We start from the raw sequence: 13,148 nt of genomic DNA, 5'->3' as shown, positions 1-13,148 counted from the left end.
GACTTCAGAGACCTGTACAGCCAATAGGAATTTTAGATGGAATTCTTGCTGGAGCCACAATAATTATAATGAATGTTAATGAGCTTGTTGATGGAAGTGAATGGTCGTAACCAAATTTGCATATGACACAAATGGGTGGGAAGACACGTGGTGAGGATGATGCACAGTCTCTGAGGCAGGTTAACTCAGTGGGTACAAACTTGGTAAATGGGATATAATGTGGGCAAGGTGAAGTTACGCACTTGGTAGGAAGGATAGAAGCAGCTGAATATTATTTAAGTGGACAAAGACTGCAGAAAGTTGCGGCATAGTGGGATTTGAGAGTCATTGTGTGTCAATCACTGAAATGTAGCATCAACATTCAGTGTATAATAGGGAAGGCAAGTGGATTCTAGGCTTTTATTTCAAAGGGAATGGTGTATAACTGGGTCACCACTCAGTCAAAGCAGAGATGAGGAGGGATTAGTTCTGAGGGTAGTGAATCTGTGGAATTCTTTACTGCTAGGTTGTTTAAGTATATTCAAGGCTGAGAGATTTTTAATCAGTAAAGGAATTGAAGTTGTGGGGTAAGGGCAGGAAAGTGGAGTTGAAGATTATGAGATCAGCCATGAAACTGGTGAAACTCATTTCCCCTCCCCCCACCTTACCCCAGTTCTAACCTTCCAGCTCAGCACCATCCTCATGACCTGTCCTACCTGTCAATCTCCCTTCCCACCTATCCATTTCACCCTCCTCTCTGACCTATCACCCCCATTTACCTATTGTACTCTTTGCTACCTTCTCCCCAGGACCCCCTCCCCTCCACCCCCCCCTCCCCATTTATCTCACCACCCTGGAGGCTCCCTGCCTCTATTCCTGATGAAGGGCTTTTGCCCGAAACGTCGATTTTCCTGCTCCTCAGATGCTGCCTGACCTGCTGTGTTTTTCCAGCACCACTCTGATCTAAACTCTGGTTACCAGCATTTGCAGTCCTCACTTTTGCCTTTCTCCCTTATGTTTGTCCAGCTTCCCCATAAATGCATCCACGAAATACCATTGCCATCAGCTACTCTCCATGACAATGAGTTCCATGTTCTAACTTGTTACTACTGGTAGCTAACCTTGCCAGGTAATCTGCCGTTATGCCATGCCACACTTGCCTGCCTTTTGCCATCTTCACATTGTAGTTTGTCCACAAGCGCTCTGTGACGTCCACAGGCGGACTCCTGTTTAGTGGTAATCTCTTTAGCTTTCTAATTCTGATCAAATGGTCGAAATTTTCTTTTTAGGATGTCACTTTTTTTTTAAAAGAGTTCCTCTTGCTCTTGCAATTGCAAACTTTCCTTTATTTGGCTTATGGTCTGAATTTGGAATTTTTAGCACATGCATAGTACCAGCATTTCTAAAGATTCTTCTTTCTACTGATTGATCAGGTTTTTGGAGTGTGTAGGAAAAGTGGATAGAATGCAGCACCTTGAGCTTTTCCAATGTTACCAGGTCAAGTTTTCTTCTTCAAGTATTTCCTGAATTTCTTCAATTCGTCAGTGAACATCTTATCATCTAGTTTTGTCTAAATCCCACCTCTGCACATGGAAGCGTTTTCTTGGTCCACCCTATCGATTCACGTGATACTGATGGCCTTCAAGGTTGATTTGTATTTGATCCTGTCTGAATAATTGGGAATTGTGGTGAATCCACATTGACTTAGAGTTGAGAACCAGGAAAGCGAATGCTGCCACCAATCGCTAAAAGGAAAGTTAATCAGCTCTGAAATCCTCTTCTGAACATGTTGTTTTAATCAGTGAAAAGCTTTTTTCTTTGGAGGCTGATGCCACCAACTAATCTCTCCGTTGTGTGAGAGATGGAGAATTTATTTTGTGTGTTAGAGATCGCGTGAGAAGTCGTGCAGCACACGAGACAGCATGTGAGAGACGAGATAAGAATTTTGTTTATACACTGAGTAAGGTGGATCTGGAACATGCCGCCCTTTAGAGGACTCGGTAATTTTAAATTGGGGAACTGGATAAATACTTGAAATGGAAAAGAGAGCAGCACCATGGGGAAAGGACTGGGGAGGGGGCATTGGGACGAATTGGATAGCTCTTCCAAAGAGCTGGCACAGCCCTGATTGGCCACCTCTTATGCTGGATGATTCTGTGATCCAGACAGATCCAATTATGCACCAAGTGCTGGAGCAGCCATCCAGCAGCTGCACCTGGGCTGCAGGAAGCATTGGTTGTAACCAAAGTGATTTCACATGCACTTAACTACAACACGATACAGGCAAAGGAAACCTGGTCACATGGAGCAGAGGAGCGCCAGAGCTCAAGGGTTATTGAAACCTGGCAGCAGGAAATGAAAAAAAAACACACACAATGCTGGAAAAACTCAGCAGGTCTGGCAGTATCTCCGGACTCCAAAGCGGTCTTACTCGACTCAGAATGTTGCCTGTTTCTCCCCACAGATGCTGCCAGATCATAGAGTCCCTATGGTGTGGAAGCAGGCCACACCAAGTCACCTCAAGTCCACAACATCCCTCTCGTGCATGTCACCTAGACCCACCCCTCTACCCTATCCCTGTAACCCCTGCATTCCCCATGGCTAATCCACCTCGACTGCACAGCCCTGGACACGACGGGCAATTTAGCATGGCCAATCCACCTGACCCAGATATGCAGAATCTCTCCAGAATTTTTGTTTGTATTTCAGTATCCACAATTCTTTGCTTTCAGCAGAAAATGTGGTTGGACCAGTAACAATATACGTAAATGCAGTTGTTCAAATTAATGCCTGTTTGACGCAGGATGGTTCACTTGCAATGGTGTGATGTTTGTAGGTTAAATGTTTGTGTCAGTTGTTGATCAGTGGGGAGCAGCCTTAACTTTGAGATTCTAGGTTTGAGACCCACTCCAGAGATTTGAATCCAGAAAACTGCCACTGCAGTATTGTGCTGCATAGAAGCCTTGCTCTCCACAGGTGAGTACAGAGTACACTGTGGCCATTATATTGAAGACCAGGGGCTTTGTCTCCAGAATCCATTTAAACAATGCTACAAAAGTGATCTGGTTATTATCATCTTGGTGTTTATGGGAGCTTGCTGAGTACAAAATGGCTGCATCTCAAAAGAATTACATAAGTGATTTTGCATGTGTTGAAAATAAAATACAAATTTGAAGGTATTGACATGGCCTCTATCATATTTTGATAAATGCAGATGTCCAAGTGTCACTTGCTTGTTATCACTGACTGTGTTCTCTTTTATTCAATGACAGGATTATCCAATTTCTGATGTTGACCTGATTCTAAAGAAAGCAAAAGAACTCCAGGATTCTGCATAGCGGCAGTGGAAAACTGCTCAGTATTCCAGGAAGCTACCGCCCCCCCTCCCCCACTGACATCTTCACATTCTTTGACAGACATACACGTGTGGACCCACAGGCACACACGTGACAATATGGTGGGAAAGTGACCAAACCTGCCTTTGCAGTGCCTTCTGGGAAAATGTCTCCACACCCACAGGGAAGTGTGTGGCTAAAGTTGTCTTTAACTTTGTACTGTGCAATCCTGTGACTCCTTACCCCACCTCTTCCCCAACCAAATCTTTCCATCTCCCTTCCTCCCTCCACTATCAAGGGATATGCACTAAAGGTGCTGAGCAAGACATGAGTAATTGCACTCTGAATGATGACAATGGCATTTACTACAATGATAGAGTACAGTAGCAAGATAAATTAATAATTATGTGTCACTGAGCTAAAGAAGGAGAAGCCCAGTTCTGCCATGCTATCTTGGTTGTTTTCTGTTGTGCTACCTGTGTTAGAGTGGTCTAGTCCAACTTAACTTAACCTTAAAACAGTAGCTGAGAGCTCAATCATTTCAAATTGAATGATCCAGTCCAAACCCAAACTGCAGTCCACCTTCCATTACTTTGAGATACTGTAAACTCCTCACTATATCCTGAGATACAGTGAGGTTTCCTGGATCTTCAGTATCACAGCATTATGACCTCCTGAAAGTTATGGTGGTGGTGTTGGAGACTGGGAAGTGACTGACCAAAATTATCTCTGGGACTGAGGGAAACATTTTGCAGGTTACTTGCTTTTTAGTACTGGCATCTCCACCCAGCGCCATAGGGATAAATGCAGAAACCTTTTTCAATTGCAGCAATATTCAAATAACTGGCCAGGCTTTCAGACTCGTTGCTGCTGATTCGAGCAAAGTGCAGAACACCTTGTTTCTTTAAAGTTTGAGGTGTTGCATCACAGCCTATGATTGATATTCAGTGCAGAAACTGAGAATCAGTATGCCTTGTTGAGTCAGAATCGATATCACTATTGTTAAATTTGTATTTAAGCTTTCTACAGTACTCCAGTCTCCCGTATGAAATCCCTTTTTTAATGTTGTAGGGAAACATTGTCTGAAATGATCACATCTGATCTTTAAAGATGCCTCTTAACTGCTGGTGATTTGTTCAGGAGTTCATACCAACATTAGTCCATCACATAGGCTAAAAATAATTCAGCTGTCTTCAACCACCAGGACTCTTGCGTGTTTAGTGCTAAACCTTAATCTGTCCCCATATTTAATACTAAACCATCCCAGCATTTCTCTAAAGAGACAACTTTTCTTTGTAGCAATAATGGTAGGACTAATGAGAAGACAACAGTTCAAATCTTTGTGTAGCCACTCTGTTACCTACTTGCACCCCTTGTGTTTAACACCTTTTGTTTTAATTGGGTTATCAAGCTAAACATCAACTAAATGTGCTCAGCATTCGCAACACTGTGGTCAGCAGTGATTTCAAGACTTGGTCAGGGTCATTCCAAATTTTGGAATTTATCACAACACTTATTACCCACATGTTTTTTTTTGGAAAGCTCATTAAACTTTAACATTATAACTGGGCAGGACCAACCCTTCAGTAATTCCTGTTCCTGTTATTCCCAGTGAAGCTGCATCCCCGAAGATCACATTCTATAATTGAGTTTATCACACAATAGGCTGTTGATAATTAGCTGTTTGTGATAAAGAGTGCAGAAATGTCCCCACTTATATTTTCCCTGCATTCCAACAGAATTGTCTGAAGGTTGAATCCGTATCCAGTGTGTATAATTTGTTTTTGATAATTGGGTAAGTGATTTGTTGTATTGCAAAATGCTGGAAGCTGGGTTTTGTTGGGTCTGATAGTGCAACTTGGTTATGTGCTTTCCCCTGTACATTGCCAGTCATGTGTTTTAAAGTGTGAATTTCTTTCCTCCTCTTCACCCACCAAACATTGAAAGGTCTGCCTTTCTGGTCACTGAAGCTCTTGATCTGCTTGCATTCGGCCCATTGCAGTGCTAGTCCCTTGTGGCACTGTTCAAGTTTAAGAGAATCTGAGTGAAGCAGAGAGCTGCAAGTTCAGTCGAGCATTTTCTTCAGTGCGAGGTCAAGACAAAGAGGAACGTTGGTAATTAAACGTATAGTGTTAATTGGAATTAAAGTTGTACTGACCGGGAGAAGCCATCCACATTCCTGCAGTGAAAATACCCATTGCTATAACTGCCCAGTGTCTTGGTGACTCACTTTTCTTACTGGTTATAGGTTCCCAGTCTGGCTTTGTGATGTGACGTCCAAGGTTTGAAGCTTTCTATGACACAGTTACTCTTCCTTTCTGCATTTAACCCCCAATGCACCTTTTTCTGACAATTTCACCTCAGTTCCTAACAAAGGGAACTGTTGTTTGTCTTCTCATGGAGGAGGTGGATAATGGTAATTCCACTTTGTTCTGCCAAAAGTTAAGAAAAAGGCCTTTTTGCTTATTGCTGGTACTTCATACAGGCTATCCCAACACAAAGTAATTTTCCTGGGGAGGCCTGCGAACTGGGGAATCAAATAGTTCCCTCCAGACCTGTCCTGCAATTTTGGGTGTGGGGTATAGAGTTTAAATCTCCATTCCAACCAATGTTCATTTCTGATACCAACGGGTCAGGATTCTTCCACTAATGAGGGGGCAGCACTTAGAAACAAAACCACAATGTCCCAACCTCCCATAAGTCAAAGGAACACAGGAAGGCCATACAGCCCCTCGAGCCCTGACTTCAGGCCGTTTTTTTTTGGGGGGGGGGGAATTTCTGCTTCCATTTACGTAAATATTTTCTGAACCTGACACTTGAATTTCCAGTTGTTCCAGTTTTAAAATTAGCTCCCCCACCTCTGCTCTCTGAGTTGGATTGCTTTGAACTCGGGCAGTGTCCTCTGCCAATAACAAAGTGGAATTTTGGGCTCCGGGACTGAGCTATCATTCTCTCCGCACACCCATCCCACACATAAAGGGAACATTTCAATTTATTCTTTAAGTATCATTTTGAGTCACCACAATTTCTGTTCTTAGTGTGTCCTTTTTCTTTTCATGTTAGCCCAGCTTTTGCAGGACCCAACCTTATCCTTGCTTTCCCATTTGCTCCATTTACCCTGACCATGTGTGCCTTGGCATCTGACACCTCTCATTGTGTGTGGGGTGGGGTGGGAAGGGAAGCTTGGAATAAGATTGGATGCCATTAAGGAGTCCCAGTTAGTTGGGAGATGGTTAAGGAGCAGTATCACACTGCAGTGGCTGGATGGTTTTAGGGACCACCTTTGTCCCACATCACTCATGCAAAGGTTACTCACCATTACCACGCCACAGATTCTGTTCCCTAATGCTCCTAATTGTTGCTCGGTTGTGTATTCGCGTCTGCCATGTGACAAGATTGTATCAAAGATGAAAACCCTCCAGATTATGGACTGAGAAGTTGATTGTTTATTAGACTAAATTTTTCAAAATATTGATGTTTTGAGGGGGTTACATTGTTTCAGATAAGTGTTGATTCAGCTTATTATCATTGTATATGGAAATACTTTGGAATGACATTATCAATGGATAAGTAGTATATAAGACAAATCAATGCAACTGATTAGGATCTAATGAATGGAATATTTTTTTCTGAACTAAAACAAATCCTACTTCTAATGTGGCTCTCCAATATTGGTTTCAAAAGTTTTTTTATAAATTAGTGGATCCTCCCAATTCTGGTAAACAGTCAACAGCAAAACTCTAGGGTTTGCTATAATGCTCTTGCAAAGGAAACACTGCAGTAAAATGACAGTATTGATCCCAGATTTAGACCATTTCCCTTGGACTTTTATGCATGCACACACACACTTGCCTCCTGTGTATCTATCTCTTGTACCTTTCCCTCTCACACTCCATTTAGCCTTCTCCCATCTTCTATGAAAGATAATAAATTGATTGTCTCTCTTCTACAATATCTGTTGGCATCTGCCAGCTTCTCATTTGTTGACAATCACAATCTATCTCTCTTTCTTTCTTCTCTGTCTCTATTATGCACATTCCTTACATTTGTTCTACGTCTCCCTTTCCACCCCATCAACAAGACATAACAAATAGACTATCTTGTGCACAGTCTGTCTGTTTGTACACTGTCACGTGTTCTCTCTCTCTCTCACACTGCCCAACAATACCTGTTGGGAGAAGGATGCTTGGTAGAAAGCCAAGTATTAAAATAAGCGTGCAGCTGAAGGTGCTGTTTTTGACAATATTCAGTGTTATTTTAGAATTGATTTAATATAAATTGCGAATGCTTAGAACTATGGTGTTTATAACTAGATGTGGTGATCAGTGTTTTAATTGATATGACAGAACCCTGAAGGTCACAATGATACTATAGAGAGACTGAATAAATGCCTCCTATTTTCCCAATAATAGTTATTCTTATGTTATATATTTGCCTTATGATGAACTTTAATTGCTTTTCTTAAATGTTGTAATAGATTTCTTTTTGATATTGGGATTGGAGTGCAAAAGTCTTAAAACGTGGTGCATCTGAGTATAGCTCAGTTGCACTTATCCCAGTTTATGGGCAGATGGGGATTAGACTCTTGAATTGGAAGACTTTATTTGAAAGCCTTCCTTTCCCATGACATTTACAACCAGTGGCAGAGAGGTACAAGGACGTGGCTAGTCTCTGATTGGCAGGCCAGTGATCCAACTGGGCAGTATTACATATCTGCCTGGCTCAGATAAGATTGTCCAGGCTCATGGAGAGGTAATGTACTTCTGTGCAAAGAGCAAATAGCAGCCTTAACGTGTTCTGCACAGCTTGATCCTTTGCAGATAGGGATGTGTGTGACCAAGAGGTGGTAGTTCAGAGAGGGAAAGGAACGAGACAGCAAATGATTGATTTTCCTTGCCAGCATTTGTGGCTGAAGTGGGGATGACATTTAGTGATCAGTACAAGAGCTAATCCCTTTGAAGCATGAATGACCAAAGCTAATGATGTTATTTCAACTGCCATAGGATCCTAATACGATGAAACTATATTGTTTGTGACTGTTGCTGCATATAAACTGTAGCACATTATGTGCCATCTGACAGCAGGACCGTGAGGGACAGATTGCCTGTTGTGGCTCTTTAGACATGGTTATGTCTCTCTAACTTATTCAGGAAAGGGTATGAAGGTAGCAACAAAACAGATCTCAACACTAAATTATAGTGCAGGAGGGATCGAATGATTACGAATGCATGATGTTGATCAACTGGAATGTATTGCATGTGAGAGCCAGTGCAACTTATTTTTGCATTATGGTTTAGGCTCTTGTTTCATGACTGAGGCTGGCTGTTTAATCTGTGACTGGTTTATTGTATTTTCATCAAAAACTAAACCTCAATCAACTCTGTGTCAGAAATGCAACAAAACTTGGAAAAGACATATTTATCTGCTACAGCACAATTTTATTTTTGCTGGCCAGAAACAAGAGTAAATTATTTAATTCTTTTTGCTGTTGATTGTGATGTTTGATTTGAAATTTCTTACTAACACCTCCCCAGGTCATTGCCTGAATAATGGTATTCAATTACAGTAAAGAAAAGTGAGGTGCATTAGCCAAATTCCACCAAACTTTACCTGAAACCTCTGCATCTTCTACGAATTATAAGTCTCAAGCTCTTTATGAAGGTTTTTGGGGCCAACTCATTTAGGCTCCTTCTGTGATAAGCTTCTGATTGTGTGAATGTTTCAATAAAGGTTTACTAACTCTGTGTGACATTTTGACTGTTAGTACTGTTTTCCAAAGGAAAATGTGCACTTGTATTTAAAATAATTTTACAAATTGCGCTCAATGTTGACACCTGAATTTTAGAATTAAAAAAATTTGATAGCATATTCTGTTCAAAGCGCATATTGTTGTTTATGTTTCAAAATAAAATTAATTTTAAAACTGTATGTACTAATTGTTTTTACTCATCTGTTTCCTATGTTTGTCATCTTGAGCTGAGCTTCTGACAGTTTTTGACAAATCAATCGACTTCCACCAATATCCTTCCCTCAGTTCATCTCTTAAACATCTCTGTTTCTTTTTAGATTTATCTGCTGTAAATCTCTCCCTGTTGCCCTGCATTTTACAGTCCTCCATAAACTTGTGCTTGTTCAAAACTCGAGGAGAAAGTGAGGGCTGCAGATGCTGGAGATCAGAGCTGAAAATGTGTTGCTGGAAAAGCGCAGCAGGTCAGGCAGCATCCAAGGAACAGGAGAATCGACGTTTCGGGCATAAACCCTTCTTCAGGAAGCCCTTATTCAAAACTCTGTATCCTCATTCTTATCAAGTCCCATCACAATTGCCCCTTGTTTGTGCTGATGTACATTGATTGATTCCTTTTGGCAATCCCTGTTATAAAATTCTCATCCCATTGTGAAATCCCTGCCTGGTCTTTTCTCATCAATTCCCCCCTTGCTCCCCACCTCCTCTAATCCTTTGACCTTTGTGCTTCATATTTGACCAATTTTGCATCCCTCAGTTTTTCACCCTTCACCAGCAATACTTTAAGCTGCCTGGACTCTAAGCCCTAAATCCCACTTCCTTTAAGATACTGCTTTAAAACCCCCACAATAGTGACCAAGTTTACAGTCATCTGTCCCAATATCTCCTTGGTGAGATTTTTAAACATTTGCCAACACGTGTGAAATGCTTCAGGTTGTTTTGCTAAGTCCTAGATGCTATATAAATGCAAGTTGTCTCTTGTCATAGACATGAGGTTTAACATGGAAAGAGGTTCATTGTGTGCACACCAGTCTGGAATGCTGCTGACCTGCTGTGCTTTTCCAGCACCACACTCTCAACTCTGATCTCCAGCGTTTGCAGTCCTCACTTTCTCCTATCCAACCATTCAATGTGTCTTCCCTTGCCTTGAGAGTGCTCCTGGAATGCATCACTTCTCATTTTTAAGGATTAAAATCCATTTGCTACTGACCAGTCCATCTGAGGGTTTCTTTGTCACTGTTTACCACACCACCAATTTTCATGTCATTTGTGAATTTACTGATCAAAACTCCTACCTTCTTATTTATGTCATTAATGTATACAACAAACAGCAAGGGACCCACCATTAAACCCTGTGGTGCACCACCGGACATGGGCTTCCAGTCACCAAGAACACCCTTCCACCATCAGCCTTTGCTTCCTGCCACTAAGCCAAATTGCACCAGATCCCATGGGCTCTTTGCTGCTTAATCAGTCTGCCATGTGAGACCTTGTCAATGGTCTCAGTGAAGTCCATGTAGACTATAGCCCCTGCATTACCCTCATCTATTCACATCCTCACCACCTCCCAAAAAAAACCTGTCAGACATGATCTTCCCTTACAAAGCTATGTTGACTATTCTGAATTTATCCTTATTTCTCCAAGTGGAGATTTAATTATGCCCATTCTAATTGTTTCCCTTCCACAGAAGTTAGGTTCACTGGCCTGTATTTCTTGATTTATCCTTACCAGTCGTTTTGAATAATGGAACCATGTTAGCTGTTCTCCCATCTGCTGTACTCCTCCAATGGCAAGCGACGATTTGGAAATTAACATGCCATCTCCTCCCTTCATTCCTGTAGCAGCCTTGAATAAGTTTTCATCTGGCCCTGGAGATATATTCACTTTTATTGCTGTTAGAACTGCTGAGACTTCTCTGTTAATTTTCTAAGTGTACCACAGCCCCCTTCCTGATTTCTATACTTAGATCATCATCCTCCACAATGAGTACAGACGCAAAGTACTCCTTTAAAATTTGTCTTCTGACTCAAAATACAGATTGCCATTTTAGTCCCTAATGGGTCCTGCTTTTTTTCTCCCCTGGTTATCCTCTTACCCCTAATATGCATTAAAAAAAATCTTTGGGATTCCCCCTAATGTTTCATGTTTTTTTCTTGCCTCCCATATGTTGTAATTTCTTTTTTTTGAAGAAAACTCCTGAGTTTTCTATACTCGAGGGCATCAACTAGTTTTGCACTGGTGTAACCTGATCTGGAGGTTTTGTGAATGTTGTGCATAATTGCACTTGACTGATAAAACATTGGATTGCAATTACCATTAAATAAAGTAATTCTGCTAGGCTCTTCCTTTTGCTTAGGAGGCACAACTTATGGAATTATTATATCAGTTCAGTTTGAGCTAAACAAATGGAGTTGAAGAGTATGGCACTAGAAAAACACAGCCGGTCAGGCAGCATCCAAGAAGCAGGAGAATCGACATTTTGGGTATAAGCCCGATTTCTGATGGAGAGTTTATGTCCAAAGCATCGATTCTCCCTCTCCTCAGATGCTGCCTGACCTGCTGTGCTTCTCTAGCGCCACAGTCTTCGCCTCTGATCTCCAGCATCTGCAGTCCGCACTTTCTCCTAGCTAAACAAATGGAAATTTGTACAGCCAGTCACTGGCCTACAAATGGGTTTGTAACTTGATTTGAGTCTGATCGTAACTTGATTTGTATGCAAAGCAGGGCAATATAAAGCACAGGAAATTTCGATATGTCGAATCTTAATTACACCCCTGTATGCGATTGGATTCATAAGTACGAGAACTCGTAAGTCAGATATTTGTAAATCGGGGATCCCTGTAATCTAAATCCTAATATTACAAATAACATCGAACATGGGAACACAGGAGCAGGCTCTCTGGCTCCTCAAGCTTCTGTCATTCAATAATTTCATGGCTGATCTGGTTGTTCTCTCCATGTTCCTGCCTGCTCTTGAACAGGTCACTGCCTAAGGATAAGATGTAGGCCATTTAAGACTCAGATCAGGAGAAATGTCTTCACCCAGAGAATGATGAGCCTGTGGAATTCTCTTAACACACAAAGCAGTTGAGGCTAAAGCATTGAATGTTTTCAGGTAGGATATAGATGCAGTTGCTAGGGCTAAAGTGATCAAAGGATGTGGGAAGAAAGCAGGAACAAGGACTGAGTGAACAATCAGCCATGATCACGTTGAATAGTACAGCTGACTCCAAGAATTGAACGTTTCCCGATGAAGGGCTCTGGTCCGAAACATTGATTTTCCTGCTCCTTGGATGCGACCTGACCTGCTGTGCTTTTCCCAGCAACACACTCTCAACTCTGATCTCCAGCGTCTCCACTGTCTCCAAGAACTGAATGGTCTACTCCCTCCTAGCTGTTGTGTTGACCAATATTACCAAACCCTCTGTTCAGCTGCAGAGCCCAATGAGTCACTGCTTTGCACTTTGAGCAAGTTAATGTTTGTTTAACTTAATTTAACTTCATTCTCAATAAGGTGATCAGCACTTGGGGCTTATCGACCTCTCCCCATAGCTCTCCTGCTTAACCAAAATGTCGAAAAAAGATTTTCAGTTAGCTCTGCTCCTTGAAATTTTTAATGGTCATTTTTATTTGTTATCTACTTAAATTGTCAATTTATTTCTTTGGATTTTCCTAATTCCTGTGTACTGTTATACCAAACCTTGCATGACTTGAAATTGCTCATCAACTCTGAAGTGAGAAAAATTGAAAATTGGTAATAAGACTGGACAGCCTTGTTATAAAAAGTACTTTTTTTTAACAGTTAACATTTTAAGTTCATAGACTTTTTCCCCCAGAGTTCCACAATCTGCACCTTGCTCCCTTCTCTGTCTATTAAAAAAATCCATTTACCAACACCATTCAGTTCTGAAGAGTCCTACCAGACGACATTAATTCTGTTTCTCTCTCCACAGACGCTGACAGACCTGCTGAGTTTCTACATTCTTCTCTGCATTTGTTTCGGATTTCCATAATTCACAGTATTTTGCCTTTTGCAGATGGTGGAGAGGCTCAGCGCAAAAGTCAAAGGGCTTGTTAAAGGCTCTGAAGG

General features: G+C 41.5%; 1 protein-coding gene across 3 annotated transcripts in view; it reads left to right on the top strand.

Annotated features, from left to right (window-relative positions):
* tbc1d13 (TBC1 domain family, member 13) overlaps positions 1-9,242 on the top strand; it is a 46,987-nt gene extending 37,745 nt beyond the window's left edge. For all 3 annotated transcript variants that reach the window (XM_087998190.1, XM_087998192.1, XM_087998191.1), the window contains one exon: positions 3,252-9,242. In XM_087998190.1, the coding sequence (XP_087854316.1) occupies positions 3,252-3,317 (66 nt within the window). In that variant the 3' untranslated portion in view covers positions 3,318-9,242. The remainder of the gene's footprint in view (positions 1-3,251) is intronic.
* The last annotated feature ends 3,906 nt before the right edge of the window (positions 9,243-13,148 follow it).

Source organism: Chiloscyllium plagiosum, unplaced genomic scaffold, assembly GCF_037043375.1.
Source record: "Chiloscyllium plagiosum isolate Xiang-an unplaced genomic scaffold, Cpla_swu_hap1 HiC_scaffold_21, whole genome shotgun sequence".
In the NCBI taxonomy this organism is placed as follows: domain Eukaryota; kingdom Metazoa; phylum Chordata; class Chondrichthyes; order Orectolobiformes; family Hemiscylliidae; genus Chiloscyllium; species Chiloscyllium plagiosum.
This window is presented reverse-complemented; position numbering and strand designations above follow the sequence as displayed.